The 27,460-nt window shown below is 43.3% G+C and overlaps 3 protein-coding genes and 1 long non-coding RNA gene across 6 annotated transcripts; 2 read left to right on the top strand and 2 right to left on the bottom strand.

The window, feature by feature from the left end:
* The first annotated feature begins 1,868 nt into the window (after positions 1-1,868).
* Positions 1,869-2,981, top strand: LOC121845613. Its single transcript, XR_006082659.1, has 4 exons — positions 1,869-1,921; positions 2,040-2,083; positions 2,664-2,745; positions 2,891-2,981. It is a non-coding gene; the product is annotated as an uncharacterized LOC121845613 (long non-coding RNA).
* Positions 2,982-3,035: 54 nt separating this feature from the next.
* On the top strand, positions 3,036-11,157 carry LOC112236348 (ataxin-7-like protein 3). The gene is given in 13 exon segments (XM_042317181.1): positions 3,036-3,042; positions 3,129-3,260; positions 3,364-3,417; positions 3,420-3,466; positions 3,468-3,535; positions 3,658-3,758; positions 3,863-3,999; positions 7,473-7,592; positions 7,681-7,749; positions 7,887-7,930; positions 9,593-9,664; positions 10,026-10,162; positions 10,246-11,157. Coding segments are annotated over 13 exon segments (1,191 nt in total). The 3' UTR covers positions 10,449-11,157.
* Positions 11,158-12,481: 1,324 nt separating this feature from the next.
* LOC121845616 (transmembrane and ubiquitin-like domain-containing protein 2) lies at positions 12,482-15,703 on the bottom strand. The gene is made up of 3 exons (XM_042317180.1): positions 15,532-15,703; positions 13,762-14,327; positions 12,482-13,641 (listed from the first exon to the last, which is right to left on the bottom strand). The coding sequence occupies exons 2-3, from the start codon at positions 14,310-14,312 to the stop codon at positions 13,272-13,274; spliced, it is 921 nt and encodes a 306-aa protein (XP_042173114.1). The 5' UTR covers positions 14,313-14,327; positions 15,532-15,703; the 3' UTR covers positions 12,482-13,271.
* A 1,071-nt stretch (positions 15,704-16,774) lies between these two features.
* Positions 16,775-19,549, bottom strand: asb16 (ankyrin repeat and SOCS box containing 16). 3 transcript variants are annotated; one of them, XM_042317178.1, is made up of 7 exons: positions 19,443-19,549; positions 18,837-19,144; positions 18,355-18,622; positions 17,786-18,194; positions 17,537-17,620; positions 17,169-17,282; positions 16,775-17,075 (listed from the first exon to the last, which is right to left on the bottom strand). In XM_042317178.1, exons 2-7 carry the CDS (start codon positions 19,057-19,059, stop codon positions 16,890-16,892), a joined length of 1,284 nt encoding a protein of 427 aa, XP_042173112.1. In that variant the 5' UTR covers positions 19,060-19,144; positions 19,443-19,549; the 3' UTR covers positions 16,775-16,889. The 3 variants fall into 3 exon arrangements, with proteins under 3 accessions (XP_042173112.1, XP_042173111.1, XP_042173113.1); XM_042317177.1 differs by having other exon boundaries at positions 18,837-19,118; XM_042317179.1 differs by having other exon boundaries at positions 18,837-19,110.
* Between the last annotated feature and the right edge of the window lie 7,911 nt (positions 19,550-27,460).

The following is a 27,460-nucleotide window of genomic DNA, read 5'->3' as shown; positions in this document are numbered from 1 at the left end:
TAGAAAAATGGCTTTTGCCTGTCTTTGACAGGTGGTCAAGTTCAAAGGTGACTGACAGTCTATTTATTTATGCTACATAGAAATGCGTCCAAGCTTTTTGGGGGACAATTTCAAGGGTCTTTGTGGAGCAAGTCCAAGACAATTCTGTTTGACTCATGTTGGTTCTCATGTTGATTTTTCAGTTTAGATTTGTTCATCCACTGGCCTGTTGAACAGAATAAATAATGAATGTTTCTTAGTGGTATCAAAGGAATATATCGTTTATCGATTAAGAGTTTTTGCTTGCCACTCTTACAGAGTAGTTATTTTTGCCTGGACTGCAGATAACAAACAGACTATGTTGTACAATTTAATATTGGTTTTGATTTCTTCCTTGAACCACTGTTTTACACTTCTATTTGATCTAAAGCTGATTTAATGAATTTGTTTTAATAATGTCGAGGGCTGTGGTCAGTTCCATTTGAAATCAGGGATAGATTGAAATGGATCCATTTAGTTATTTTAAATTAAATTAAATTGACCCCAACCCCGATATTCTTTTAGTCGAAGTATCCCAAAAAATCTTTGCACTTCATGTAAGCCTGTCCCATACTTCCTGTGGTCAACTTTTCAGCCCCTTCATGTGTTTGTGTGAGAGCGACTGCATTGGTGTGTGCTGTCTGCATCCTGTGTTTGACTGTGGCTTCGATTATCTACTTTTCTCCATGTGTGTACTTCTCCACTGCCCAAGGATTAAAAAACATTTGCTTGGTGAGAGAATGGGCTAGACTGTGTTCCTAAAAATGTTTCTTAGACCAGTCACATGCTTATAAATCCTTGAGGGGCAGTGAACGAGTTTGCACTTAGGGGAGAAGGGTACAGAACCGACTGCAATCTGTGAAGGATGTATGTGCCTGCATGGTGTAGGAGGCACTTCTCATCCCATTACAACACAAACACCTGGATGAAGATTTTTAATGCCCTTTTCTCAAAATGATTAAAACTGAGTTATGTGTGGTCCTGTTGGTTACCAGCACAAGGACAGATGCGTTAGACGACCCACTGGACTGGTTATGTCATAAGTTTAACTTGTTTCCAGGGCAGTACAATGGGTTAACAATGGCCCCAATTTTAAATGGGACTGAGTTAGTCCATTTCTAAATCTCATAATTGTTGATTAACACCAGCATGGTGGGCTATATATGATTTGGTGAAGGAATGTGGAAATGTTATGGAGGGTGGGATACTGGATTCGGGAAAGGGATTTGTGGGATGGTGTTTCCAATGGGGATACAACAGACATGTTGTATGGTATTTGTAAATATTGCTTTTTTGTATTGTGTGGAATTACTTTGATTTGTAGTTTGATTTATTTGGCCAAGTCTTGTCAGTGGCTCCATCGGAGGTGTGAGTCCATTGCTTGCAGGGGAAACGTTTTTGATTGTGTTTGTCCGTTTTAGTTATCTCTCCCCATGTTGGTTTCTTTGTATAAATGACTAAATGAGAACGGCTTTACAGATTTGTACTGCTGATCATTTGACACATTTTTGATGTTTTCTATAGTGGAGGGTGTTATGTCCCTGCTATTTAAGCATTTGGCAAATAAACTTGGTCTTTAATAAAGTATACATATTGCATTCATTATTTTACAAATGATTGTAGGTGTTATATGATGGATGTTGAAGCCTACTGAAAATGGATAATGGACCAACTCAAATAATATGTTCGAAATACCGACCAAACAATAGTGCCCTCCTAAATAAATGGATCAAGTAGAATTGTCAGATACTTACAACTAGATATATAAATATACCCTAATCTGTGATTTGGTTGTTTCATGAGAACTAATCGATAAACGATAACCGTGATTATTTCACCTCTTCCCTTTCCGTCAATAACATAAATGGCCACTCGCGAGAGGGGGCGGATCCAGACAGCCGAGGTTTTTTCTATTGAATTATTGCATATCCAATTAAACATTAAATATTTGCACTTAAGTACAGTCACTTGATTTGATTAGAAGTTCATTTCCTTTCTCTGCCATTTTTCTCCGACTTTAGGCCAAGTAAAACGGCACGGAGAACCTCGGTGATCGTTTAGGGAGGTCTGTTAGGAAGGAAAATGGCAGCCTCTTTTACATTTTCTTATTTCCCTTTGCTCTGCTGGATCACATTTAAATGACTAGCTAATAGCTACAACAAAATGTATCATCCTAGCTAGATACAATGTAGCAAAATAATATATTGTCAATGTCCAGCTAACTGTAACGGCTCAATCATCGATTGGTCGTTGATGGTGAGTGCGAGCTGACCAGTATGATATTCTGTGTAAAGAAATCATTGAAATAATTGTACGTACACGTATTTGTAAGATTATGTGCAATGAGCTGATTTGTTAGCTAGCTATGTTTTTGCTATCGGTAGCAGATTAGGAAAATATTTGTTTTGCTAACTAGATAGCTAATTTGCTGTCTATCAGTTGTTACTGCGTTCTATCCTAGCTAATATCGAACGTTAGCGCAAGCTAACACGTAGTAGCCGTGTCTTAATGCTCACTCTAGTCTCTAGACAGTACAACTGTTCTGGCTTTACTTTAGTTTTTGTTCTGGTTCTGTCTTGTATTGTGTAGCCGCAACACCAAATTTACTAATTCAGTGAAATGTATTTGTTTATTTGTTTCAACAGCTAACCAAAACAATATCAGGCAGTCACCTCTGCCAACTATTAGCGAAGAAGAGGTCTCAACTGAGTGTCGGGGGCTCCTTTTGTAAGTGTTGATTCAGTCTCACTCTGGGACTTTTGTTGGGTTTTGTCCAACAAATGGATAATCTCTTGTCTCATCACTTATTTTTTTATTGTTTGAATGACTGAGGTATTTTAAATCACTAAATGTGTGTATTTCCTGTTTTCAGCTCTGTTGTCCCCCATAGCTGTGCCATGTAGAAGGCAGTGATTCGCCCTTCAACTTTTGCAAATGAAAATGGAGGATATGTCTCTGTCGGCCTGGACAACACCAAGCTAGAGGTGAGTAGTGGACTACACTTTCACCATCCTATCATGTTTGGTGGTTGTTGTCCTGCTTTAAAACAGGAAGTTGCTCATGTAGTTTCCTTTCCTTTGTGACTCTGCTTTATTTTTGCTGCCCTCCAGGCCTTGGCTCAGGACATCTACTGGACCTGGTGGAGGACGCCTGTTTGGGCCTGTGTTTCGAGGTGCATCGTGCTGTCAAACAGGGCTACTTCTTCCTGGATGACACGGACCAAGAAAGCATGAAGGACTTCGGTTAGGACCAGAGTGCCTTCTCCTGGGTCTGGTTATCTGGTTCATCTCTCTGCCTTTAATTGGTTAGTTTATCTTTCATGTATGTTCTCGCCTTGCTCCGTAGAAATCGTTGACCAACCAGGAGTGGACATTTTCGGGCAAGTGTACAATCAGTGGAAAACAAGGAGTGTGTGTGTCCCAACTGCAACCGGAGCATTGCTGCGTCCCCGCTTTGCCCCTCATCTGGAGAAATGCTTGGGCATGGGGCGCAACAGCAGCCGCATCGCCAACCGCAGGTCAGCAAGGGGCACTGGACATGGACAGTAGACACTACACTACAATGTGACAAAGAAAACAAACCAATACATTCCTCAAGTGATTGGGCAATTCTGATCATTTTCTTGATATTGGTCTACAGAATAGCAAGCAGTAACAACATGAACAACAAATCAGAGAGTGATCAGGAAGACAATGATGACGTCAATGACAATGACTGGTCGTATGGCTCAGAAAAAAAAGGTGAGAATAAAACAAGTGTGAATCCCTGTCTGAATGTTTTTTGTGACTTTAGCTGAACAAGCACATCTATGCTTGTCTTACACCCCTCTATTTTCCCTCTACAGCTAAGAAGAGAAAGTCAGATAAGGTATTTTTACATTCTTTGAAACAACATATACCTTTGGTAAGTTTCATTGCTGTGGAGATTCATGTTCTGTATGTTGTGTTTTTGTCCACATGTAATTGCAAGGGGGCCAATAGATAAAAAATAACCTTTAGGATTTCTGGTATCCCTCTGTCCTTTCTGCTAGGGCCGGGATGATACCAGTATCGCATTACTCGTTAGTGTCGTGGAAAGGAAACTTCTTTAGGAAAACAGCTCTAATGTTGTAAACAAACATCATTAAGTTGTTATTTTTGCCATACTGGTATTGTCACAGCCCTACTTTCTGCTTACAAGCATGGCAGGATCAAATTTTTTATTTTTTTAAAATTCAATTGGATCAAGGGGTTGCTCACTTTTCCTGTTGCATTTTTCACTATTGTTTGTGATATTTTCATCTGGATCATGTGAATCACATTGACAGTTCTCTTTTTGTGTATTATTTCCTTAGAATCATGGCACCCAGGATCAAAATTTAAAACATTTTTTTTTACAAACCCATGTAAGATGCAGGTTAAGGACAAACTATAAGCTGTGTGTCATTCACTTTTCCTGTCTGCATGTAAATATTTTCCAGTTGTTTGATGATATTTTTATCTAGATCTTAGTGGCAATCAGCAGTAAAACAATGACAGTTCTCTTTATTCTGTAAAAAGCTGAGAGCTTATGTTTTACCTTAAAAATAGAAAAAGCTTGGATGCAGGAAGACCATCAAAATAGTTTTGAGGCTGTATAGTGTTTTGTTAACAAACATAAAAATGGTTCTGATTGTATAACAGTTCAAGTTATATTCTTAGAACCCAAAATGTAAGATGCAGGTTAAATGACAAACTATAAGCTGTGTGTCATTTACATTTTCATCTGGAATGTAAATATTTTTATATAATGCATTCTGAATACAGAATGATTAGAATGGCTCATTTTTTGTTTTTAATCTTCTGGCAATCAGTAGTTAAAACAATAAACATAGGCATCACCCAATTTATGGCCCTTATTCTGTAAAAAGCTGAAAGTTTTAGAGTAGTTGTGCTAGAAATGTTTTACCATTGCTCCAAATTAATAGAAAGCTATGGATGCAAGGACTGACCATTGTGATATCAAAGTTATAGTTTTGAGGCTGTATAGTGTTTTGTTAACAAACATTGGAGTACAACAAGTTCTGATTTCCTAAGGTATAACAGTTTAAGTTATATTCTTCAAGAATCAATGGGTACATATCATTAAGGAGTTTATAAATCCAGGTCAAAATGGATGTAGTACAACTGTTGGCAGAATTGCCCCGTTTTTTTTGGCAAATTTTTAAAAGGATCATTTGGCAGAATCAATCAGTATGAAAAGGATCATTTGGTAGAAATCACAGTGCATTCATTTAATTGCAGACATTATTGTTTAATTAATGCATTCTGAGGATCAGAATGTACAGAATATTATATCAGTGTCTCATGGTATTTTATTTGTTACAGGGAGTTGAAAAGGAATGTTCTAGAGTCCAGACTCACTGTAGCCTTGAAATGGAAGTGTGTATGAAAAGGATCAGAATGTTGGCACAATAGAGCCCACTGCAGTATGAAAAGGATCAGAATTTTGGCCCAGACTTTGTGGATCAGAATGTTGGCAGAATACAGTGCAGTGAAAGTTTTAGAATGTTGGTTGAATGGTTGAAAAGGATCAGAATGTTTACACTCTGAAAAGGATCACAATGTTGGCAGCATTGCTGGGGCCAAAGCCTTGTTGCAGATCAGGACAGCTCCATGTTGGCAGTGCGTGTTGAGAGATGATGCATTTCAGACTAGTACAGTATGAAAAGGATCAGAAGGGGCTGAATACAGACCAGGCCAGCTCTATAATGTTGGCCTCCCGCAGTGCAATGTAAAAGTCAGAATGTTGGTAGACCAGACGAGAAGAAAAGGATCTGGGAAAGAACCAGACGTAGTACAGTTAGGACAGTTGGCATCAGGGAAAGTATGAGTTCAGAATGTTTCCTAAGGAAATCAGAATGTTGGCAGAGACCCAGGGTGTCTCAAATCTTCAGTATGAAAAGGATCAGAATGTGGCCTTCTGAATACAGACGATAGATGGCCATTGAAGAGTCTGCTGCTTAAATCAGAATGGGCAGAATACAGACGCATGCAGTATGAAAAAAAGGATCAGAATGTTGGCAGAATACAGACGCAGTGTTGAAAAGGAAAAGGATCAGAATGTTGGCAGAATACAGACGTAGTACAGTATGAAAAGGATCACAATGTTGGCAGAATACAGACGCAGTGCAGTATGAAAAGGATCACAATGTTGGCAGAATACAGACGTAGTACAGTATGAAAAGGATCACAATGTTGGCAGAATACAGACGTAGTACAGTATGAAAAGGATCACAATGTTGGCAGAATACAGACGTAGTACAGTATGAAAAGGATCACAATGTTGGCAGAATACAGACGTAGTACAGTATGAAAAGGATCACAATGTTGGCAGAATACAGACGCAGTGCAGTATGAAAAGGATCACAATGTTGGCAGAATGCAGACGTAGTGCAGAATGAAAAGGATCACAATGTTGGCAGAATACAGACGTAGTACAGAATGAAAAGGATCACAATGTTGGCAGAATACAGACGTAGTACAGAATGAAAAGGATCACAATGTTGGCAGAATACAGACGTAGTACAGTGTGAAAAGGATCAGAAGCAGCATTGAAGATGAGGATAAGCAATTAAGATATAAGGCAAAGGCCGACTCTTCATGCTCCACAGTCTCCTGTTTGCTTGATGATTTTAATTTGACATGGATCATGGTGCAAAGTTAATGAGCTGAGAATGACTTACAGGAAGCTGACAATTGTGTGCAATAAATCACAGTTCAGCCTCCAGTTTTCAGTTCTTTGTATGTAATATATCAATTTATTTTCTGTATTGTGTTATATATTGTTTAACTCGTTCAACACTTGAGTGAAAAAAATCATGTCAGATGATAGTCTGGTCCCAGTAATGATAGACTACAGTCATGTCTCTAAAGCAGACCAGCTGTTTATCTCTTAGTTTTTCAGGTGACTCAACAAGTCCTCTTTGTGCATTATCCTATCCATTATCTACTTGACATATTCATGCTTTTGTTTGCATTTGTTTTTGTCGTTTTGTATCACGTCTTCATTTATTCTTAATTTCCTGATTGTACCTGTTTCTTTAAATGGAGCTGAAATTAAACGGTGCTGCTATCTTCTATGGAGCGTCAAGGATGTTCCTATGTAATAAATTACCTGAACTCAATCCACACCAGTTTGATCGACCTGTCATTTGTGGTTTTGGCCCTTAAAGTGCTGCTCAATTTCAATCACAGATTGATTAAACCATTAAAATATATTTTGCCTTATGCTTATGCATAAATATGCTTGCTACTGCAGCACGTACATAATAATCAATTATGTTCTCTTACCTTACTTGTCAATAGCTAGTGAGACCTTTGCTTCATCCCATCATAAACTGTACATTTTACATATGTTTTGTCAGACATAGGAATCAATGTGACATGTAATATTGTGGATATTGCACTAAATGTAATCACTGCTTTATTTCATAGTTGGTGGTGGTTGTGTGCATCATCTGTGTCTTTGGGAGTCTGGCAAGTAGACTGATAGATCATATGCTGTTCTCTTTTTCAGGGGAGCTTAGTAATAGTGTCAATGCAGATCCATACAAGGTAACCAGAATCCATTTTTCTGATGGTTCACACCTACATTTCTATTAGTGTGTTGATGTCTGTTATCGTTTTCTCTCCCTCACTGCAGTACAACTATAACACTGGCATCAATTACGAAACTTTAGGCCCTGACGAACTGAGGTCTCTGTTGACAACAGTGAGTCATTTTTAATTTATCCATTCTACCATCCATCCACAAGTCTAACTGTATTGGATCATATCTAAAATCTCAAGACATTTATCAGCAGTGTGTATGACTGGCTTGTCTCTAACTACACTGCCCCCTGTCTGCAGCAATGTGGAGTGATCTCAGAGCACACCAAGAAGATGTGCACCAGGTAGGGATTACTCTGCACGCAAACACAGCACATGCACCTCTAATAGTCTTGTCATTTCCACCTAATGTCCTATCAGCTACACGGAGTGCACACACACACCTTTATCACACAAACTCATTAATACTTTTTGTTTCTCAAGCGCTGGCACTAGATGTTAGCTTGAGTCAAAGTTGCTGATTATGATCATGATGAGCCATTCAGGGTTGTACTGGTTCAGACAGACATCTTCCTGGAAGTTTGATGTCAATGTCAGTACGTCCTGTGTCCATCCCTCAGCCTGCCCCTTAGTATGGATCTTACCAGGTTCTCAGAGGTGTTTGTTAAACTAGCTAGTCAGGAAGGTCTTCCGTGACTTGAATGACGTGTGTTCCGGACAAGTGGTAAACCTGTGGCCCAACTCCATTATGGAGGCTGCCAACAGACACTCATGGTTACTGTTCTGCATGTTGTTTCTGTGAGACCTTTAACATGATCAGTTTCATTGGTGTGTTGTGATCATGTGTAGTTGGGACTGATTTTTGGGGTACACAAGTGGCAACTCTATATGATTCTCAATTATTTTCCATTTCCTTTATAACATATAGTATTTATTAGATGATTGGGGTCAGTTATTGACTAATTTTCTTCTTTTTTTAAATGTATACTGAACAAAAATATAAACTAAACATCTAAAGTGTTGGCCCCATTTTTCATGAGCTGAAATAAAATACGCACAAATACACACACGTTCCATACGCACAAAAAGCTTATTGTGTGTATTAATGTGTCCCTGTTAGTGGGCATTTCTCCTTTGCCAAGATATTCCATCCACCTGACAGGTGCGGCATATCAAGAAGCTGATTAAACATCATGATCATTACACAGGTGCACCTTGTGCTGTGGACAATAAAATATTAGTCACACAACACAATTCCACAGATGTCTCTAGTTTTGAGGGAGCGTGCAATTGCCAGAGAATTTAATGTTTACTTCTCTACAATAAGCTACCTCCCAATGTAATTTTAGAGAATTTGGCAGTACATCCAACCGGCTTCACAACCGTAGACCACGTGTAACCACGTCAGCCCAGGACCTCCACATCCGACTTCTTCACCTGCGGGGTAATTTGAGGAGTGGGAGGGGGGCTAGTGAAAAGTATTTCTGTCTGTAATAAAGCCCTTTTGTGGGGATAAAACTCATTCTGGCTCCCCAGTGGGTGGACCTACAGTATGCCACCCATGGCTGCCCCCTGCCCAGTCATGTGAAATCCATAGATTAGGGCTTGATTTCCTTCTATGAACTGTAACTTGGTAAAACCGTTGAAGTTGTTGCATGTTGCGTTTTATATTTTTGTTCAGTATAATACCAAATCGTGTAAAATTAGTGAAACAATTCATATTTGATTGGACAGATATTTTCCAATTGGACTATGTAAGACCCTGATTGGACACTGCCTGCCGTACGTGGTGAGAGACGAACTGGACACTGTCAGTGAGCAAACGTTAATCTCTAACCTCCAAACTCTCATGACACCTGACCCATCATCTGATTGATCACTGGCAGTGTCTGTTTCTGTCTCTCTCCCACTCTTGTCTCTGCCGTGGCCCTGGGTAGGCGGGGCCACTGTGCATTGTGGGCAGGTGTTTCTCAGGTGTTTGTAATGCCACGTTGTGTCCCTGCCAGGTCCCAGCGGTGCCCCCAGCACACGGACGAACAGAGGAGGGCCGTCAGGGTGTTCCTCCTGGGGCCGTCCGCGTGAGTGTGCCCCTCCCCTGCCCCTCAGGCCTCCATTGGTTCTGACTGGTTTATTCCTAGAACTGATATATTCGATCTTGACTGGTGCCTGTGGTGTCCCTAAATGTACAGGTGTTTGCTTGAGGAGTTGTATTGAATGACTATGTATTTATTGTGGATGTTTTGTGCCAGTTAGATGGACAGGCCTTATCATTGAGGGTGGACTATGTTAGTTAGCTACTGTATGAGCACTCATGGGGCCAACTGTATGGCCTGGATGTGTACTACAGTAGGTGTGCTGTATGGCAGGTTGAATGGCTCCACCATGTGTCCTGCTGCTGTCTGTGGCTGGTCTGATCTGAGCGGCTGTTGTCTCTGTCAGGTCATCTCTGCCCGATGCAGACACGATGGTGGAGAGTGACTGCTACGACGCCTCAGACGGACAGGTTCTCATGAGTCGCCTACAGTGGGACGGATCCTCAGACATCTCCCCCTCCGATTCAGCCTCCTCCAAAGCCAGTAAGAGAACCGATTCAGGTCCACATTCTGTACATTCATACAGTGGAAGTCATCTCATCCCCTGCTCTCGATCTCTCTACCAGGCACCAACAACTCAGATTCTAAGAAGCCCAAGAAGAAGAAGACGACGTCTCTTGGCCTAAACAGCACAGGAGGAGGAGGGGGCGGCAGTGGGAGTGGAGGGGGCAGTAGCTCCCAGAGTAGTCTAGTAGGCCAATCCAACAGAAAGAAGAAGCCCAAGCTTCCTGTTCCCTCTGCCCCCAGTATCTATGACAACCTAAACTGACAACCTAACCCCCCCCCTCTCAGAGGCAAAGATGATAACATCCACTCACTCACACATTAATATCAGCTCTGATTAGCCCAGGGGTTGTAACTTCTCTTTTTTCATAACTGGACACAGCACCCCTTCATTTGAACACCATTCTTATTTGTTTGTTGTTGAAGACAATATTTTGCAATTCCAGTTATAAAGAAACATGGATTGTTCACTTTAATTATGTTTTTGTTAATCAGTGATTTAGGCTTCAGACATGGACCAATCACACTCCGCTTTTTTGCACTCTGATCTGTTTTCTCCTGAAAACAAAACATTGCTTTCTTTTTGACTGTCTCTGTTTAGGAGGGGACTTGTGGACTAATTGCATCACCTTACGACTACAGTGTTGTTATTGTGGTGGAGGATGTCAGTGCCATCTTGTTGTTTCACCAGTATTGGGGTACTTGATGGTCGCTTTATCCGTACTAGCATTGTATTGCACAGTGGTGTGTGTGTGTATGAATGTTTGTTGTGTAAAGTTGACTGTTTTCCGTGTTGTGTGCGTGATTTAATTTGTTTTCAGATTACTATGCATCTCTGAATGTGCCATTGTGGTAGAGTCAGTATATGTGTTATTTTGTATATTTAACTTTTTTGGTTTACATTGACTGTGTCAAGTGAGGATGTGTATTTAATGTCTGCACTCAGTAAATTGTAAATGCAGATGTTGACGTGTTTTTATATACCGATACATTTGGTATGATGACCTATGTAAAAGAATCATGATTTAATTGGATACTGTATACATACACGGTAACCTCTCTACCATACACAGCTTCATGCTAAACAGTGCTTCTTCCCTGTCTATCTTTACTGTTTCATACTCAGTCTGAAGTTTCTCTAATCTGCTTCTGCTGCAAATCACAATATCACTCTATACAAGTTGTAGATCTCACATTGCTTCCTGTTGAATAATGCTAAAGTATAGTGGAGTCAACCTGCTTTTTTTTCTTCAATAATACTCTAGGTCAATCTGCATCACTTGACTTGCTTTCAAAGTCTGTCTCTGCTTATGTGCAGTGTCTATGTGCTTGTAGGAATTCAAATCCGCCGCCTGCAACAGAAGTGCCATGGCTGTTGCATGGGATATTTCAGACTGTTATTCTTGCCATTTTCAGTTTTACTCTAGCTAAAGAGTTCGATATATGTTATTCATTCCTGTTTGAGGGGTCCACCAGACTATACTTGCTAGGAAGAATCTTATATACCCTGAGCTTTCATTTAGAACATTCAGCCAGTAAGTATGACATCACTTTAATGTGCACGAAAAGAATCAACCTTCAAGTGAAAAAACACCTATTTTGGGTATGGCTCATTTAATTTGTCCCTCTTTGCTGACAGGGTAAAGAATGTCCTGTATTACTAATGCTGTGTAACTGTTTATTTGTGTGTATCAGTGTGTCTCTGAACAATATGAGTGCAACTTTTGGACAAACGTGCAATAGAAAGTGTCTTCACAACAACTTTTTCATGCACGTGTGTGTGCATGTGCAAATATGTCAATTGTATATTGTTCGCACAGCTAGGTTTTCTTTCTCAGTTTCCCAAGTGTACAGAGGTTTCTTTGTCTGTATTTTCTATTGTATATTAGCGTAGAGTAATTCAAGCAGCAAAAATCCTTAAACTGTTTTTTGCCTTGCAATAAGGCAGTTTACAGTAAATAAAGTGTCCCATGGAAAGAAAGTAGAAATATAACAAGAGTGGTTTCTTGCGTCTTTGTAAATTCTGTCATTTTGTCTAATCAGCCTCATCGAGGTGTCTAGATTCTCTCATTCCATTGTTCTAACTTGTAAACAAGGCTCCGTGGTAGGCTAGATTTACTCAAAGCAAGCATCGGTCATCTCATTTTCGAACTTGTAAACAAGGCTCCGTGGTATTTACTTAAAGCAAAGCTACAGTTTTGCAGTTTAACTGACACTCAGCCCAGAAGGACAATTTCCATACACGGCCACATAGATAAGTCAGATTTCAAAATTCATAATAAGACACTTAGGTCATCACCTTTGTGCACAAATCATCCATTTAATTATTCAAATATTTGTAGCTAATGCCAACATTTTATATTCATCAGTCTGCCATGTTTTTGGATGATGTCTGCGCTGCACCCTGTGCGCACTGAGTGCTAGTGTGCATGCGATGTTGGTCTGTATAAACTGGATTCAACCCGGATATAGACAGACATGAATTGGCCTATGCGAACATGAGTAGATAACCTTGAAAACAAAAGGCGGACATATTGGGCGCAGTCTCCAGTTCTTATACCTCAGTGGATTGACAGCACTAACACAGTTCCACCTCCCACACAATTTCTATACTGATGTGGGCTTAAGCGGATCTGATTGAATAGAGACCCTAATTACTGAGAGCAACCTAACACAGAACAGGCTATGTGAAGCCAAACTGACCAGAAGATGTTGCTGACACAGTGGACCAAGCAGCCTGTGGTCCTGGCTGTGATGCTGATGGTTCTGCCCTATAAAGGACCAACAGGAGCTGGACCCACTCAATGTTTTTCTGAGAAACAAAATTACCACTCAGTATTATCTCTGCTTCATACTAACAAACACACATTCCAGATAACTTAAATCTCTGCACATACAATCAATCTCATATTATGCTATTTGCTGGTGCATGCACAAACACAGGCACACCCACTCTTAAGATTCCAGTTGAGCTCTATGGTGTCTGAGGCAGAGGCCCCCTGACTCCATTCATCCTCCTGACACAGTTGTTTTTCCCTCTCATTCTCCTGCCCAGATGAGGGCCCTTCCATCCTGCCTCCTCTCCCGCTCACCGGCTGTGCATTCCAAAGATGAGGAAGCTGAAGAACACAGTGACTCCCACCAGGGAGATGGTAGCAGGGGCGGTGAAGAACTGACGGTAGTTGATGCGGAAGTACCAGACCACGGCTAACATCACCACAAACACAGGCACCACCAGGCTGCTGGTGCTCAGAGCCAGGCCTGCAGCCCTGATTCCCCCACTAGCCCCAGAGCGAGCTGCCTCCTCTGGGCTGGCCTCCCGCAGCACCTGGGACACGTGGCAGTGGATCACACTGTTGTGAGAGATGTTGAGGGAGAGCAGAGTCCGTTTGGGATCCTGAAGCAGCTGGCCCTGGTAGATCAACTTGATCTGACGCTCCCGCCCTGAGAAGTACTTACTAGAGGGGAGAAAGAAATGTCTCTGTAAGACTGTATGGGAGAGATATGCATGTTCAATAAATCAAAAAAGAAGGTTAAACACAGAACATGTATAATGAGAGCTGCCATATCATACTAACCTCTTCAGTAGACCCACTGTATCCTGGGGACTCAGGACTGCCACCTCTTCTGTGTCATTCAGGAACTTCAAACGAACCGTGATGCTGGTGCAGGAGACCACTGGGCTCAGCTTCTGAACCTTGTCTTCTTCCTCATAGTCATCCTCATCATCTTCATCATCATCAGGCTGGTATGTCTGAGGTTTCTTCCCCTGGATATTCAACAGCAGGTCAACTCCAGCCCCTGCAGTCCCCTCTCCTGTTATCTCCCCATCTTCCCTCTCAGACCCAGGCTCCCCCTCCTCTGGCTTATTCTCCTGGGAGGGTGGAGGTGTTTGCTGCTCTGGTGTGTCTGCACTGGGTGGCCCTCCACTGTAACTGTCATGGCCCCCCAGCCCGATTAGAGAGGCGTGGGCCCCAACTGTAAGGATGGTGCTCAGGATGTGGTCTCCCCGATCTGCCACTTGCGTGGAGAGCCAAGCCAGGACCAGGGCCAAGACCAGGAGTAACACACCGCTTACTGCAGCCACCCCGTCTTCCATCCCGTCCATTGTCAGTGCACACACCGCCATCTCTGTCCTTTGTGTCTGTTGAAAAGCAAAAGAGAAGTGAAAGAAGTGCATAGATACATATGAGTAGAAAGCCTGAGTAGAGACCTGTATTGTGACTGTCAGGGACAGAGCCCTGTATTACAACTGTCAGGGACAGAGCCCTGTATTACAACTGTCAGGGACAGAGCCCTGTATTACAACTGTCAGGTACAGAGCCCTGTATTACAACTGTCAGGGACAGAGCCCTGTATTACAACTGTCAGGGACAGAGCCCTGTATTACAACTGTCAGGGACAGAGCCCTGTATTACAACTGTCAGGGACAGAGCCCTGTATTACAACTGTCAGGGACAGAGCCCTGTATTACAACTGTCAGGGACAGAGCCCTGTATTACAACTGTCAGGGACAGAGCCCTGTATTACAACTGTCAGGGACAGAGACCTGTATTACAACTGTCAGGGACAGAGACCTGTATTACAACTGTCAGGGACAGAGCCCTGTATTACAACTGTCAGGGACAGAGCCCTGTATTACAACTGTCAGGGACAGAGCCCTGTATTACAACTGTCAGGGACAGAGCCCTGTATTACAACTGTCAGGTACAGAGACCTGTATTACAACTGTCAGGGACAGAGACCTGTATTACAACTGTCAGGTACAGAGACCTGTATTACAACTGTCAGGTACAGAGACCTGTATTACAACTGTCAGGGACAGAGACCTGTATTACAACTGTCAGGTACAGAGACCTGTATTACAACTGTCAGGTACAGAGACCTGTATTACAACTGTCAGGGACAGAGACCTGTATTACAACTGTCAGGGACCGAGACCTGTATTACAACTGTCAGGGACAGAGATTAAGTGCTACTTCAAAGCAACCGTCTATAGTTTCTTAAGTGATGGCCTGGCAATATTGTCACAAAAGTTAGCTAACAAACCATCTAACTAAATGTCAACCCAGTTAAAACGTCACTAATGTGTTTACTACTACATTGTGCATCCGTTGGAGAACTGGATAGATACAGAATAAAAACATTTTTCAATGTTTATGCTAACGTTAGAAGACATATTGGTAGGTTACTAGCTAGGTATTAGGTAAGCTAGCTAGCTAGTAATAGCAACAAGGACAACCTTCGTTTGCTAACTTTCACTACATTGTCAAAATGCTTTCTATAGATGTTCTTATTAAATGCACACACCAGTTATATGCGCATTTGAATATAAGAGGTGCGCTTACCTGCTATGTAGTCAAATCATGTTTGACGAAATGCTACCATGCTAATTTAGCCACAGCCCCGATAATAAAACTGGAGTAGAGGGCCACATAAACACAGATGACGTTACGCCACCAGCACGTAGGTCGGTTAGTGCTTTCTGGGATCCTTGGGACGTCCAACTCTTGTGTAGCTGGTACGCAAACGGGCACAAGCAAGGAAACAAATAACGGTATAAATCTAAAATATTAAAAAGTGACTTCCTCTCCTCGCATTCTCTCTCCTTTATGTGCTGAAAATAGAGTACAGATGAAAGCAATAGTGTACCTGTAGTGGGTGGTTGCTTTCACCGGTGCATAAGCAAAAGTTGATCATAAGTCTCAGTTCAGAGATGTCTTTTCAATCGTCCATACAAATGTATCATAACATTTTCATAGCACAAAAGGCAAAATAAAAGTTGATTTATTAATAAATTAATACAGAAAACACAAATTATTGCAACCATTCTTTTAGTTATTGTAAATGCAAATCATTCTCTCTCTTGGCTGGTATGGCAACTGCACCGCCCTCAACCGTAAGGCTCTCCAGAGGGTAGTGAGGTCTGCACAACGCATCACCGGGGGCAAACTACCTGCCCTCCAGGACACCTACACCACCCGATGCTACAGGAAGGCCATAAAGATCATCAAGGACATCAACCCCTGGAGCCACTGCCTGTTCACCCCGCTGTCATCCAGAAGGCGAGGTCAGTACAGGTGCATCAAAGCTGGGACCGAGAGACTGAAAAACAGCTTCTATCTCAAGGCCATCAGACTGTTAAACAGCCACCACTAACATTGAGTGGCTACTGCCAACACACTGTCAATGACACTGACTCTACTCAGCCACTTTAATAATGGGAATTGATGGGAAATGATGTAAATATATCACTAGCCACTTTAAACAATGCTACCTATATAATGTTACTTACCCTACATTATTCATCTCATATGCATACGTAGATACTGTACTCTATATCATCGACTGCATCCTTATGTAATACATGTATCACTAGCCACTTTAACTATGCCACTGGTTTACATACTCATCTCATATGTATATACTGTACTCGATATCATCTACTGTATCCTGCCTATGCTGCTCTGTACCATCACTCATTCATATATCCTTATGTACATATTCTTTATCCCCTTACACTGTGTATAAGACAGTAGTTTTTTGGAATTGTTAGTTAGATTACTTGTTCGTTATTACTGCATTGTCGGAACTAGAAGCACAAGCATTTCGCTACACTCGCATTAACATCTGCTAACCATGTGTATGTGACAAATAAAATTTGATTTGATTTGATTTGGCTTCTGTCCCACGTGTTTCACTTTATTCACCGGATCTCCCCGTCATTCCGAAGTAGCAGATACTCCATCAGAGAGCTGGGGACGTCCAATCTACTGATAGCTGCGTCGATACCTTTTCCTAAGTGGTGGCGCAGAGCACAGCCGCACAGGTGCTGCAGGGAGCGGGGCTGGCTCGTCATCTGCCTCACAGAGTCAAAGAAACCCTGGTGCGTCTGGGGACAGAGAGATGGTGAGGGAAATGGAAGAAGGACATTAGATGGTTCAGGCAGTGAACGAGAGAGCTGAAAACGGAGGAAAGGACAAACCTCATGTATCTCAAGAGGGATAGACTGCATCCATTCCTCACAGGAAGGGACAACGGCATAGCAGTTCAGCATTACCTCCAGAGTGGCAGGGGAGAGGAGGCAGAGCTTCAGCATCTATATGGAGGAAATCTGTGGAGGTTATTATTATTATCATGCCCTCCAAAATATATTGTCTACGTAGAATTGCAGGGAATTAACTTTAAAACATTTTCATAGCGCACCCCAAATGAAATAAAATCAAGCTTTTGCTGGTGCACATATTTCATCCCAATAAAATAGAATTAAATGGACCCAAATGCAGCCTCCAACTGGCATTTTTACACCCAGCTTGGCCCAACACACTTTTCCAATTGCCCACCCTGACATACCAAGCTTTTACCGGCCTTGGCCCCGTGGTTTAGGAGGGAGCGTGCTACAGCCTCCGGATGCTGGTCTGGATAGTCCTCCACCACCTGCAGACAGGAGAAGGAGAAGAAGTCTGTCTTATCTACCACTCACTGACTATGAAAATGATGAATATAATTAAATAACCTTATGTCCAAATGGATCTTACACTTTGACCACATAACTCTCTGTAGCTCCCTCTGCCTCCCCATATGGCCCACCCTTAACCCCACCTGTAACAGACAGTCCATGGGTGTGTATCCTGCACAGTTCTGCACGTCTGCTTTGGCTCCGTGTTGTAGTAAAATTTCTGCAATGCGTGGGCTGCAGTTACTACAGGCGTTGTGTAGAGGTGTGTGGTGTTTCCTGCCTGCAGTGCAGGGGTCAGCCCCAGCTCCCAGCAGCATCTGGACCACGCGGAGGTACCGCCCAGCCTCGGCAGGCCTCTCAGCCCCACCACAGGCTGCATTCAGGGGGGTCTCCCCCTCACGGTTCCTGGCTGACACGTCAGCTCCATGGGACAGAAAGAGCTTCACATGCTCCTCCAGACCCCGACGAGCCACCACATGGAGGGGCGTTAGCTTTGTTTCACTGGTCAACACATTGACCTCTGCCCCACCCGTCACCAGCAGCTCAGCACACCTGAAGAGAGTAGAGACACAACCTTATGATCTTATCATTCATTAGCACCCACATCAACAGACCCACCTGCCATATAACTTTTGAAACATTCCTCTGTCTATAAATAATAGAAATGATCACCAGGCATAGTGTCAGTATGGCTAAGAGCGCTGTCACTCACTGAAATGTCTGGGCTGTGCTGCAGAGGTGAAGGGGTGCACTGCCGTCTTCTGCCAGCAGGTCAGGGTCTGCTCCGTGGGCTAGCAGCAGCTGGACACAGCTGTCATGGCCACCTATACAGGCATCATGCAGGGCTGTGCTGCCACCAGGGTCAGCATCCACCTCCGCCCCTCGAAACAGCAGCTCCTCCACACAGCCTGAGTGTCCCTTGCTGGCTGCCAGACGCAATGCAGATGTCTGCTTGATCTTGGAGCTCATGGTCCACATCCCTGCCAGAGGGACAGAGAGTATGTACATTATTTACCTAGCAGATGCTCAAAGCCAGAGAGGCTTAGGTATGTTTAGAGGATGGAATAAAGAGAGTCAGTGAGCAGTGATTGGGGAATGATTGGAAGATCTATAAGAAAGGCACAGATAGGTCTAACAAAAAGACAACAGTGAAGCAGTAAAAGTGAGTTTATATTCTCTGCGTTTGACACCTACCCAGCTCTGGAGCCCACACCATCTCCTCATGTACTGTTTCCATCAGTGCGTTGACCATGCAGGGGTCCTTTAACACAGTGTGCACTCCCTTCATGTCCCCACACATGAATGTGTTGTGGATTGTGGTGTCTCTGCATCGGGCCTCATAGACCCGGATCTCCTGGAGGCCCCGTTGCTGTCTGGGAGGGGGTCTGGAGGCCCGGGACACAGGTGGCCGGCTCATGGCCCTCCTGTGAGCCAATGCCTGCCGCTTATCCTCCCACTCCTGGAGCTCCTGATCCACTTTCAGAGAATGCAAGGCGGCTGAGCTGAAGGCAAATGTGTCCCTGGACATGACACCCAAAGCTGGAGCAGAATCTCAAGCAACCCACTGAGGTCTTTAAGCAACACATTTGAAACAGTTCCAATTTTAGTTGTTTACAGTTTACACAACATGACTCAGTGCAGCCAATTTGACTTAGACACTGACTAAAAACCTACTGTTATGGCCAATACTAAACGAAAATCAAGACAGAGATAACAGAGACAACAATTTATTTTGTCTCTGGTCTTTGAAGATTGCATTTACATAGTATCAATGTTGTGTGAATATAGAATTCTACTCACCTTGAACTTGTAGTAACCACTCTGAAATCAGATTTTTTTCATGTGAACTCAAATAAGTTACTATACAAAATATAGTACATTTGCTGTTGTGGATCATGTAATTTGCTTTCGACACTTCATGACGTGTTTTACAGACACGTCCAAATGTCCTTTCACAAGATATTGTTGCCCCAATACAAGTTTAGTGCCTGTTATAAATAGACAGGGAACGCAATCTGATATTCGGGGAACTGCATTAACTGAGATAGTCAGCAGGTGGCGACAAGTGACGACCCATCTCGCGAACGTCATGTAACGTAGACATTGATTACGCAATTACGTTCTACTTGAACGTGGCGGTGCCAATCTCACAAAATTTCGCATTTTGCTTTGCTTGAAAAGTTATACTATTTTTACTGCAGCAAGTACTGGATGACTGAATAAATGACATCTACATTTCCGATTGATCTTATGTACCAATGTAAATAGGCAGTTAGAAAAGACATTCGACACGAGATCGCATTGACTGCTATGGTAAGAATCAGTCATATTTGTTTGCTAGCTCTGGTTCCCAGGTCGGTAGCTGCCACAAGTTTACAAATGAGAGAAGCTTCTAGCTAGCTTGGCACGTAGCTAACAGTGTTAGCCAACCATCTAGTTGGCAAAATGTAATTTACATCTAGCTCTTTCTTAGTTGATGCTATATTTGAAGATGTCTTTCTTTTTCGACAGACTTGCAAGTGGAATGGATTATTTAACGTTGGGGAGGACTTCATGATGAGGTGTTGCAAACTGATTTACACAGTCAGTGATTACCACCTGCTGATATAATAGTTATGACAGATTATAGCCCTCTGTGAATAAATTCTCACATTGACATCACAAGTAATGTAGAGTACTGTTGTGAAACTATTTAGTCTGAACACCTCTGGCTTTCTTTGAATATGAGTTATACAACTTTTTTTGTGTGTGTGTGTGTGTGTGTGTGTGTGTGTGTGTGTGTGTGTGTGTGTGTGTGTGTGTGTGTGTGTGTTAGGATCTACTTGAGATGGACTGGTCTGCTCCATCAGTGTCTGCTTGCACTGTGTCCTCTGCAGCACAGTCCTGTTTCCTCCGTTCAACTGCAGCATCAACTCCTGCTGCCCCTATGGTCAGAATAACTCACATCAACCAACCACAGAAGGCATACTTGCCCATAGGGGCCTGTCGAATGGCCCAGGGTCAGATAATTCAACACCGAACAGTGTAGGACAGTCTACTGCTTTGGGTTTGAGACAGCTCTCTACATCTAAACCATTGCCCTCATTCCCTCTTCCCCCTTCTCCACCTTCCTACACTGAGTAGGGACTGTGTACAGTTACCCAACAGAGCTCCTCACCAGCTCAACAGATGAAGTCAAACACAACAGGACAACAAGAGGCCCCTCGCCCGCAGGATGACTTTGATGATTGGGTTGTTGACCTGGCAGACCTAGATGAAAGTGACCCACAGATGAGCACTTGGGCTCAGGTCCGAGAAACTGCTCCAGCTGCAGATCTAACCAAGCCCAGCGATGACTCTGTATCCCCAGCCAAAGACTACGGCCCACAGCCTGTGGTGGTGCTCAAACCGGGCCCAATGTGGGTCTGAGAGGATTCAGTACCTCTAACCAAATGTCTGGTCTTCCCAGTAGTAGTAGTATACTCCACAGGTCCTCATTCCCTGGTCCCTTCCCCTCTCCCCACCCTGATCCTAGTGCTACCTTCCTCCTAGCTCCACCCCAGAGCCCAGTGTTATCTGGCCTCACCATGGCCTCCAGCCCCTTCCCCAGGCCTGTGACCCCCAGTCAGAGGGCTTCCTTCCCAGGTACAGAGGCCCTGGGCTACACCTCTGGCTCAAGGGCGCAGCCTTTTTGTCTCCCCAGCCCCTCTAGTAGGTTTGGTTTTATTCCCCAGTCTCACCCCCGTTCCCTCCACCGCCCATCTTCACTAACCACTTGATTCAGCTGGTGTCCAACTCCAACAAGACTCCCCAGAGACCGGGTTCTGACCACATCCGGCCCAATACCGCCGCTTCCCGGGCCTGCAGGAATCCTACCAACAGGTGTGTCTCTTTTTGCTTCTATCCCTACCTGCCTCTCTGTCCGTTTATTTGTAGTCTAACTAATCTCAGCAGTCAACATGTGCTTGGTTGTGATACTAAGCTACTGCGGGTTCCATTCTCTCTCCCTTAAAGCAGCTCCATGGGCAGAGCCCTGGATGACATTGTGGTGGCCATTCCTCAGAACACCTGCACATGGGGGGCCGTGCTCGACTGCCCAGTCAGGTACTATCACACTGATGTGTAGCCTATACATTTACAGAATGTGTCATGATATTAGTTAACCTTTTTGTCCATTGCTTTATTATATCATTTTGCTTTTATGAACATGTGATGTGTGTGTAAAAAAACTTGTCAGGTTCCCAGCTCTCCAGACTGAGGAAGAGGATTTCAGTGGAGGTCGTGGGCAGCGATGAAGGCAGAGATGGGATTGGACGAAGGAACTCCTCCTGTTTCTGCACTCTTACAGCGTGGCCATGGTACTCCACCGCAGGTGACCAGCACATTTAGCGGTATCAATTTACACAGCCTATAGTAGTGTAAATGGCATGAAAATTGACTGAAAGGCTAACAGTGTTCAGGCTGTGCGTGGCCATGTACCCACAACAATATGCATCATTTAACATAGCATATTTAATGTTAGAAAAATGCCATATCATCTGGTGCAAAATGTAACACTTGCGTAACACCGTTTGCATAATTTGACTTCATGAGCATGTTTTCTGCACCCAGGGCAGCCTCCCTGATAGAAGTGGATGGGCTGTTTTTCTCTATGTTAATGGCCCTTGTCTCTGTGGTGGCACTCTATCAGTATAATCAGGACAAATGACAGGCCTGTGCCTGGGAATTAGTAGTTATCATCCCAAGCATGATCACACATTAATCATCTTAATGGTTATTCTGTTGTTTTTTCCACAGTCTTAATGTGCCACTGCTAATGGCAACTCTGCATGAGTAATTGAGATGTTTAATTAATTAAAGTTAATGATTGGCAGTTGTTTGAACTTGTTTTGTAGTGCTCTAATACGAAGGTCTCTGTCTGTCTGCTCTGTCAGGCGGCCCTGAAACAGCTGGTGAAGAACAGGTCCCCAACATGGCTGTGGTACTAAAGAGCATCCCTCCACACACGCTGATGCCAAGGCTGTGTTCAGGGATCCCACAGGTAAGGCCTACTGATGGTAAGCTTGTGCTTGTAGGTAGAACTGGTCACAGGCATTTTAGTGAGTCTGTGGCTGGCGGTTTCATTGTCTCTAGGGCTCTTTTCCTTTTTCTGTCTCTTTCTCTCATTTTCTTGCAGTTCCTGCTTGAACCTAGCTTGAATCTGAGCGGATCTATTTAAAGTACTTACTTAACCTTAGTGTTGTGCTTATTAGTGATTCTGTCATCATGGATCAGCATCAAATGAACGTTTATTAACACATGCTGATCACCACAGACTATTAAGTCTCAGTGATCTGTGCATTCCCTCCTGAAGTGTGGCCCATGGTGTTACCTGTCAACAGATTACCACTGGAGGGATGCACTGATTACTACACTGTTGTCATTAGCAGGAATAATGTGACCAGTGTGCTCCATGTGGAATGAATCAATCACGTGTATTTTATACAGCCATTTTTACATCAGCAGTTGTCACAGAGTGCTATACAGAAACCCAGCCTAAAACCCCAAAAAAGAGCAAGCAATGCAGAAGCACAGTGGCTAGGTATGCTGTTTTGCTCTGACTGCCGGTGAACACCGTAGTAACCGTGTGTCTGACTGTAGGAGAGATGCAGGGCACAGTGCCGGCGCCTCTAGAGGACAGACTAGGGGAGCTCAAGACAGGGGCGGTACTGCTGCTCAAACAGAGTAAGACTTCTGGGCCACACACCTCACTATTTACTAGTGTTTCATTGCAAATCATTTGTTGGATTCTTCAAAATGATTGAGCCACTCACAATAAAAATCCGGCACAAAACAAATTGTGTGTAAAGTTGATAGTGCAAAAATTGTTAGCTGTAGACCCATAATTGGTGTCTCTTCATGAAGGTGGGTGTGTTCTCTCCGTCCCCACGTAACCACTACCTGAACGTGACACCCAACAACCTCTGAGGATCTACCCTCCTGACGGCTCGACCCCGTCCCTCCACACCAAGAGCCCTGCTCCCCCTCCCCCCGGTGAGACACCACTACCAAGGGCTGGAGGATATCTTGTTGTTATCCTGTATCCTGCTGTTGGGAGTTTGATGTAACAATGACAAATCAATGACATTGATGAGTAAAAACTTGGTGTCTTGACAGATGTATTGTATTTTGTTTGTCTAACTCTACTGTTGAATGTAGAGCCAATGTTGGAATCATCTGATCAGTCCTCCAGTGTCCCAGGAGCCCTGTGTCTCAGATGGAGTTGTTCTATGATAATGATGATGAAAGAGGATGTTCGGGCCCCACAGGTCTCTGCAGACTCTGGTGCTGGCTCCTCTAGTGTTCCCCTGGGCCCGCCTGCTGCACCACTGGACCTGTCCTGGGGCGCAGGTGGGACTTGGATATGCATATGAGTGTATGTTCTTGGGAAACCAATCAGCGCTCCACCCTGTGTTTTGTTTGATTTAATTTGTCTGTCTCTGTGTTGTGCAGATGACCTTGATGAGCTTCTTGGGGGAGTTGCCTGTTGAGTCTACTGCACTCTGACACCTGCCCACCTACCCCTTACGGACAAGGTACATTTATACAGGGGAGATGTAGGACAACTAAGCTGTCACATACATGTGAATTTGAGTTTGGTGCATTCTGACCGCACGTTGGATGCCTTTCTACCTGATTCCCCCGGAGAATCTTGTCGCCTGAAGTGCTATCATTTTGTGTTTGGTGTGCTGTGACCGTTAATCGCACCATTATAAATTGCATGTCGGCCGTGTGGGGGGAAAAACTCTGAGATGTTGGGAACTGGGACTGTCGCTCCCGCGTCTCCCCAATTTGAATGAAGCTTCACTACCCATACTGCTACGGGTACATCCCATACTGCTACGGGTACATCCCATAGACACAGTCATTCCCCTGTTTGAAGACCTGCTGGATGAAGTTTTGTATATTTTTTTACTTCACAATGCAGTCTCCTAAATCATAGCTAACTACTGTATGTGCACATAATGTCTTGTAAAACATGTATATATTAAAGAAGACTTCTGTTCAATAATACACTATACACAACTGAAATGGTCTCTGATTTTCTTGTCTCCCTAATTTGCGGTCTTTGGAGTGATTGAGAATTAAAATGCATGAGGATGAACTTACTAATAGGAACAGTATATGGAAAATCAAACATTACAATTAAATGTCCATTTAAACCCTGGCTTGATTGATGCACACTTCTGGTTTAATTGCATCGTGGTGGTGTGCTGTAATTAGGCACCGGTGTTGCAAGATTTCATTGGAGAGGCAGAGTATCCCGCTGTTCATAGCCATTGTCCATTAATTGGAACTGCAAATCTTTTTCACAATTTAAAGTTTTTAAACAGTTTTCTTGTCTTTCAGTCAATTAACACTATTTTAAACATTGATGGTGCTGATGAAACATGGTGTGAACTAAAGTATCAGCCTGACGTGAATGACTTTAAACATTGTCTCCTGGAGCCTTCTGACTGTCATTCTCTGCCATGCTCTTCTTTCTCCATGTCTGTCTTATTGCTATTTCCTCTGTCTCTCCTATCCCCCCTTCCTCTGTCTCTCCATTAAACATTGTCTCCTGGAGCCTTCTGTCTTTTCTCTGCCATGCTCTTCTTTTCTCCATGTCTTGTCTTATTGCTATTTCCTGTCTCTCTATCCCCCTTCCCTCTGGCTATGTTCCTGGGTCAACCTGTTTACCATGCATTACACCAGTAGAGACTTTAGGGGAGGGATTTTCTGGGGTTTTAGTCTCTGTGAGTTAAATCCCTTCTTTCCTGTTGGGCAAATATATTCATCCAGCTCTGTCTGGTGGGAGCCCTGGGCGGCTGGGACAGTCACAGCCTGACAAATGGGGTTTTATCTGGGCTAAAACCAGCAGGATGGGAGGCCCACGCCAAGTTCACCACCACCAACCTCTCTCCCTCAGAGGCATCACTATACATCCAGATCAGTCTTACTTTCTGCCTACCCCACGCACTCAAACTTCAATTGTAGACAGACTGACCTACAATTCAAATCACCTTGTATCCTAATTAACTACTCAATATTGGCCAGTCAGCCAACATTTTCCCATGATACATCACTGTTTTGATGCTCTCGAACATGACCATGGTCTTTTACCTGTGAACGCCTTGGTCATATATCCCATTTTCCTTACCTGAACATGTACTACCAGTAGGGGGCAGTGGCTCACCCTCACTGCTGTGTTTTGACTTATAGGCAGTGTCGGTGTGTGTATGTAAGACTTATTAAAGTCTGAGCTGTTGAGGGTAAACCCTACTGTCGTTTGTACGTGTTCCAATTATATATAGGTGTAATAAGGTGGGTCTAGTCGGCTCAGATCCAGTGCTGTACTTTGTATTCCCATGCTGAAACCAGATTGTGTGTGTGTATACATACTACTGTTCAAAAGTTTGGGGTCCCTTAGAAATGTCCTTGTTTTCCATGAAAACATACATGAAATGAGTTGCAAAATGAATTGGAAATATAATCAAGAATTGGAAATATAATGAAGACATTGACAAGTTTATAAATAATGTTTTTTTACATTTTTATTGAAATAATAATTGTGTCCTTCCAACTTTGCTTTCGTCAAAGAATCCTCCATTTGCAGCAATTACAGCCTTGCAGACCTTTGGCATTCTTGTTGTCAATTTGTTGAGGTCATCTGAAGAGATTTCACCCCTATGCTTCCTGAAGCACCTCCCACAAGTTGGATTGGCTTGATGGGCACTTCTTACGTACCATACGGTCAAGCTGCTCCCACAACAGCTCCATAGGGCTGAGATCCGGTGACTGTGTTGGCCGCTCCAATATAGACAGAATATCAGCTGACTGCTTCTTCCCTAAATAGTTATTGCATAGTTTGGAGCTGTGCTTTGTCATTGTCCTGTTGGTATGGAGTTCTTCAAGATCCCTGTTACTCTGTACAAATATCCCACTTTACCACCACCAAAGCACCCCCCAGACCATCACATTGCCTCCACCATGCTTGACAGATGGCGTCAAGCACTCCTTCAGCATCTTTACATTTTTTCTGCTTCTCATGAATGTTCTTTGATCCGAACACCTCAAACTTAGATTTGTCTGGAAAAAAGTGTTATGGACAATCTTCCTCTGTCCAGTGTCTGTGTTCTTTTGCCCATCTTAATTTTTTCTTTTTATTGGCCAGTCTGAGATATGGCTTTTGCTTTGCAACTCTGACTTGAAGGCCAGCATTCTGGAGTCGCTTCTTCACTGTTGACGTTGAGACTGGTGTTTTGCGGGTACTATTTAATGAAGTAGCCAGTTGAGGACTTGTGAAGCATCTGTTTCTCAAACTAGACACTAATACACTTGTCCTCTTGCTCAGTTGTGCACCGGGTCCTCCCACTCCTCTTTCTATTCTGTTTAGAGCCAGTTTGTGCTGTTCTGTGAAGGGAGTAGTACACAGCATTGTACGAGATTTTCAGTTTCTTGGCAATTTCTCGCATGGAAAATGTGAGGAAGGCAGAGGTTTTACGTGTCCCCAACCGATAGTTTTTTTTGTTCATTTATTTGCGTTGTTTAACCTATTTTTCAACTTATTTTGTACATAATGTCGCCACTAACGTCTCTTATAACCGAAAATAACTTCTAGACATCAGGGCTGCGATTACTCACCACGGACTAGCAGAATCCTTTTTTTCGTTCACCAGTCTGACGAGCCTGACGCAAAGGATATACTGCTTCCTCGGGAACAGGCCCAGATCCCTGTGATTTACGTGAAGAGGTAGAGGAGAAAAAGGGGCCGAAGGGCGGGCTGCCTTCTGAGAATTGGTAGGTGATCGAATAAACCC

Source organism: Oncorhynchus tshawytscha, unplaced genomic scaffold (assembly GCF_018296145.1).
Source record: "Oncorhynchus tshawytscha isolate Ot180627B unplaced genomic scaffold, Otsh_v2.0 Un_contig_2487_pilon_pilon, whole genome shotgun sequence".
Lineage (NCBI taxonomy): Eukaryota > Metazoa > Chordata > Actinopteri > Salmoniformes > Salmonidae > Oncorhynchus > Oncorhynchus tshawytscha.
Note: the sequence above shows the minus strand (reverse complement) of the source record. Positions and strands in the feature narration are given on the sequence as shown.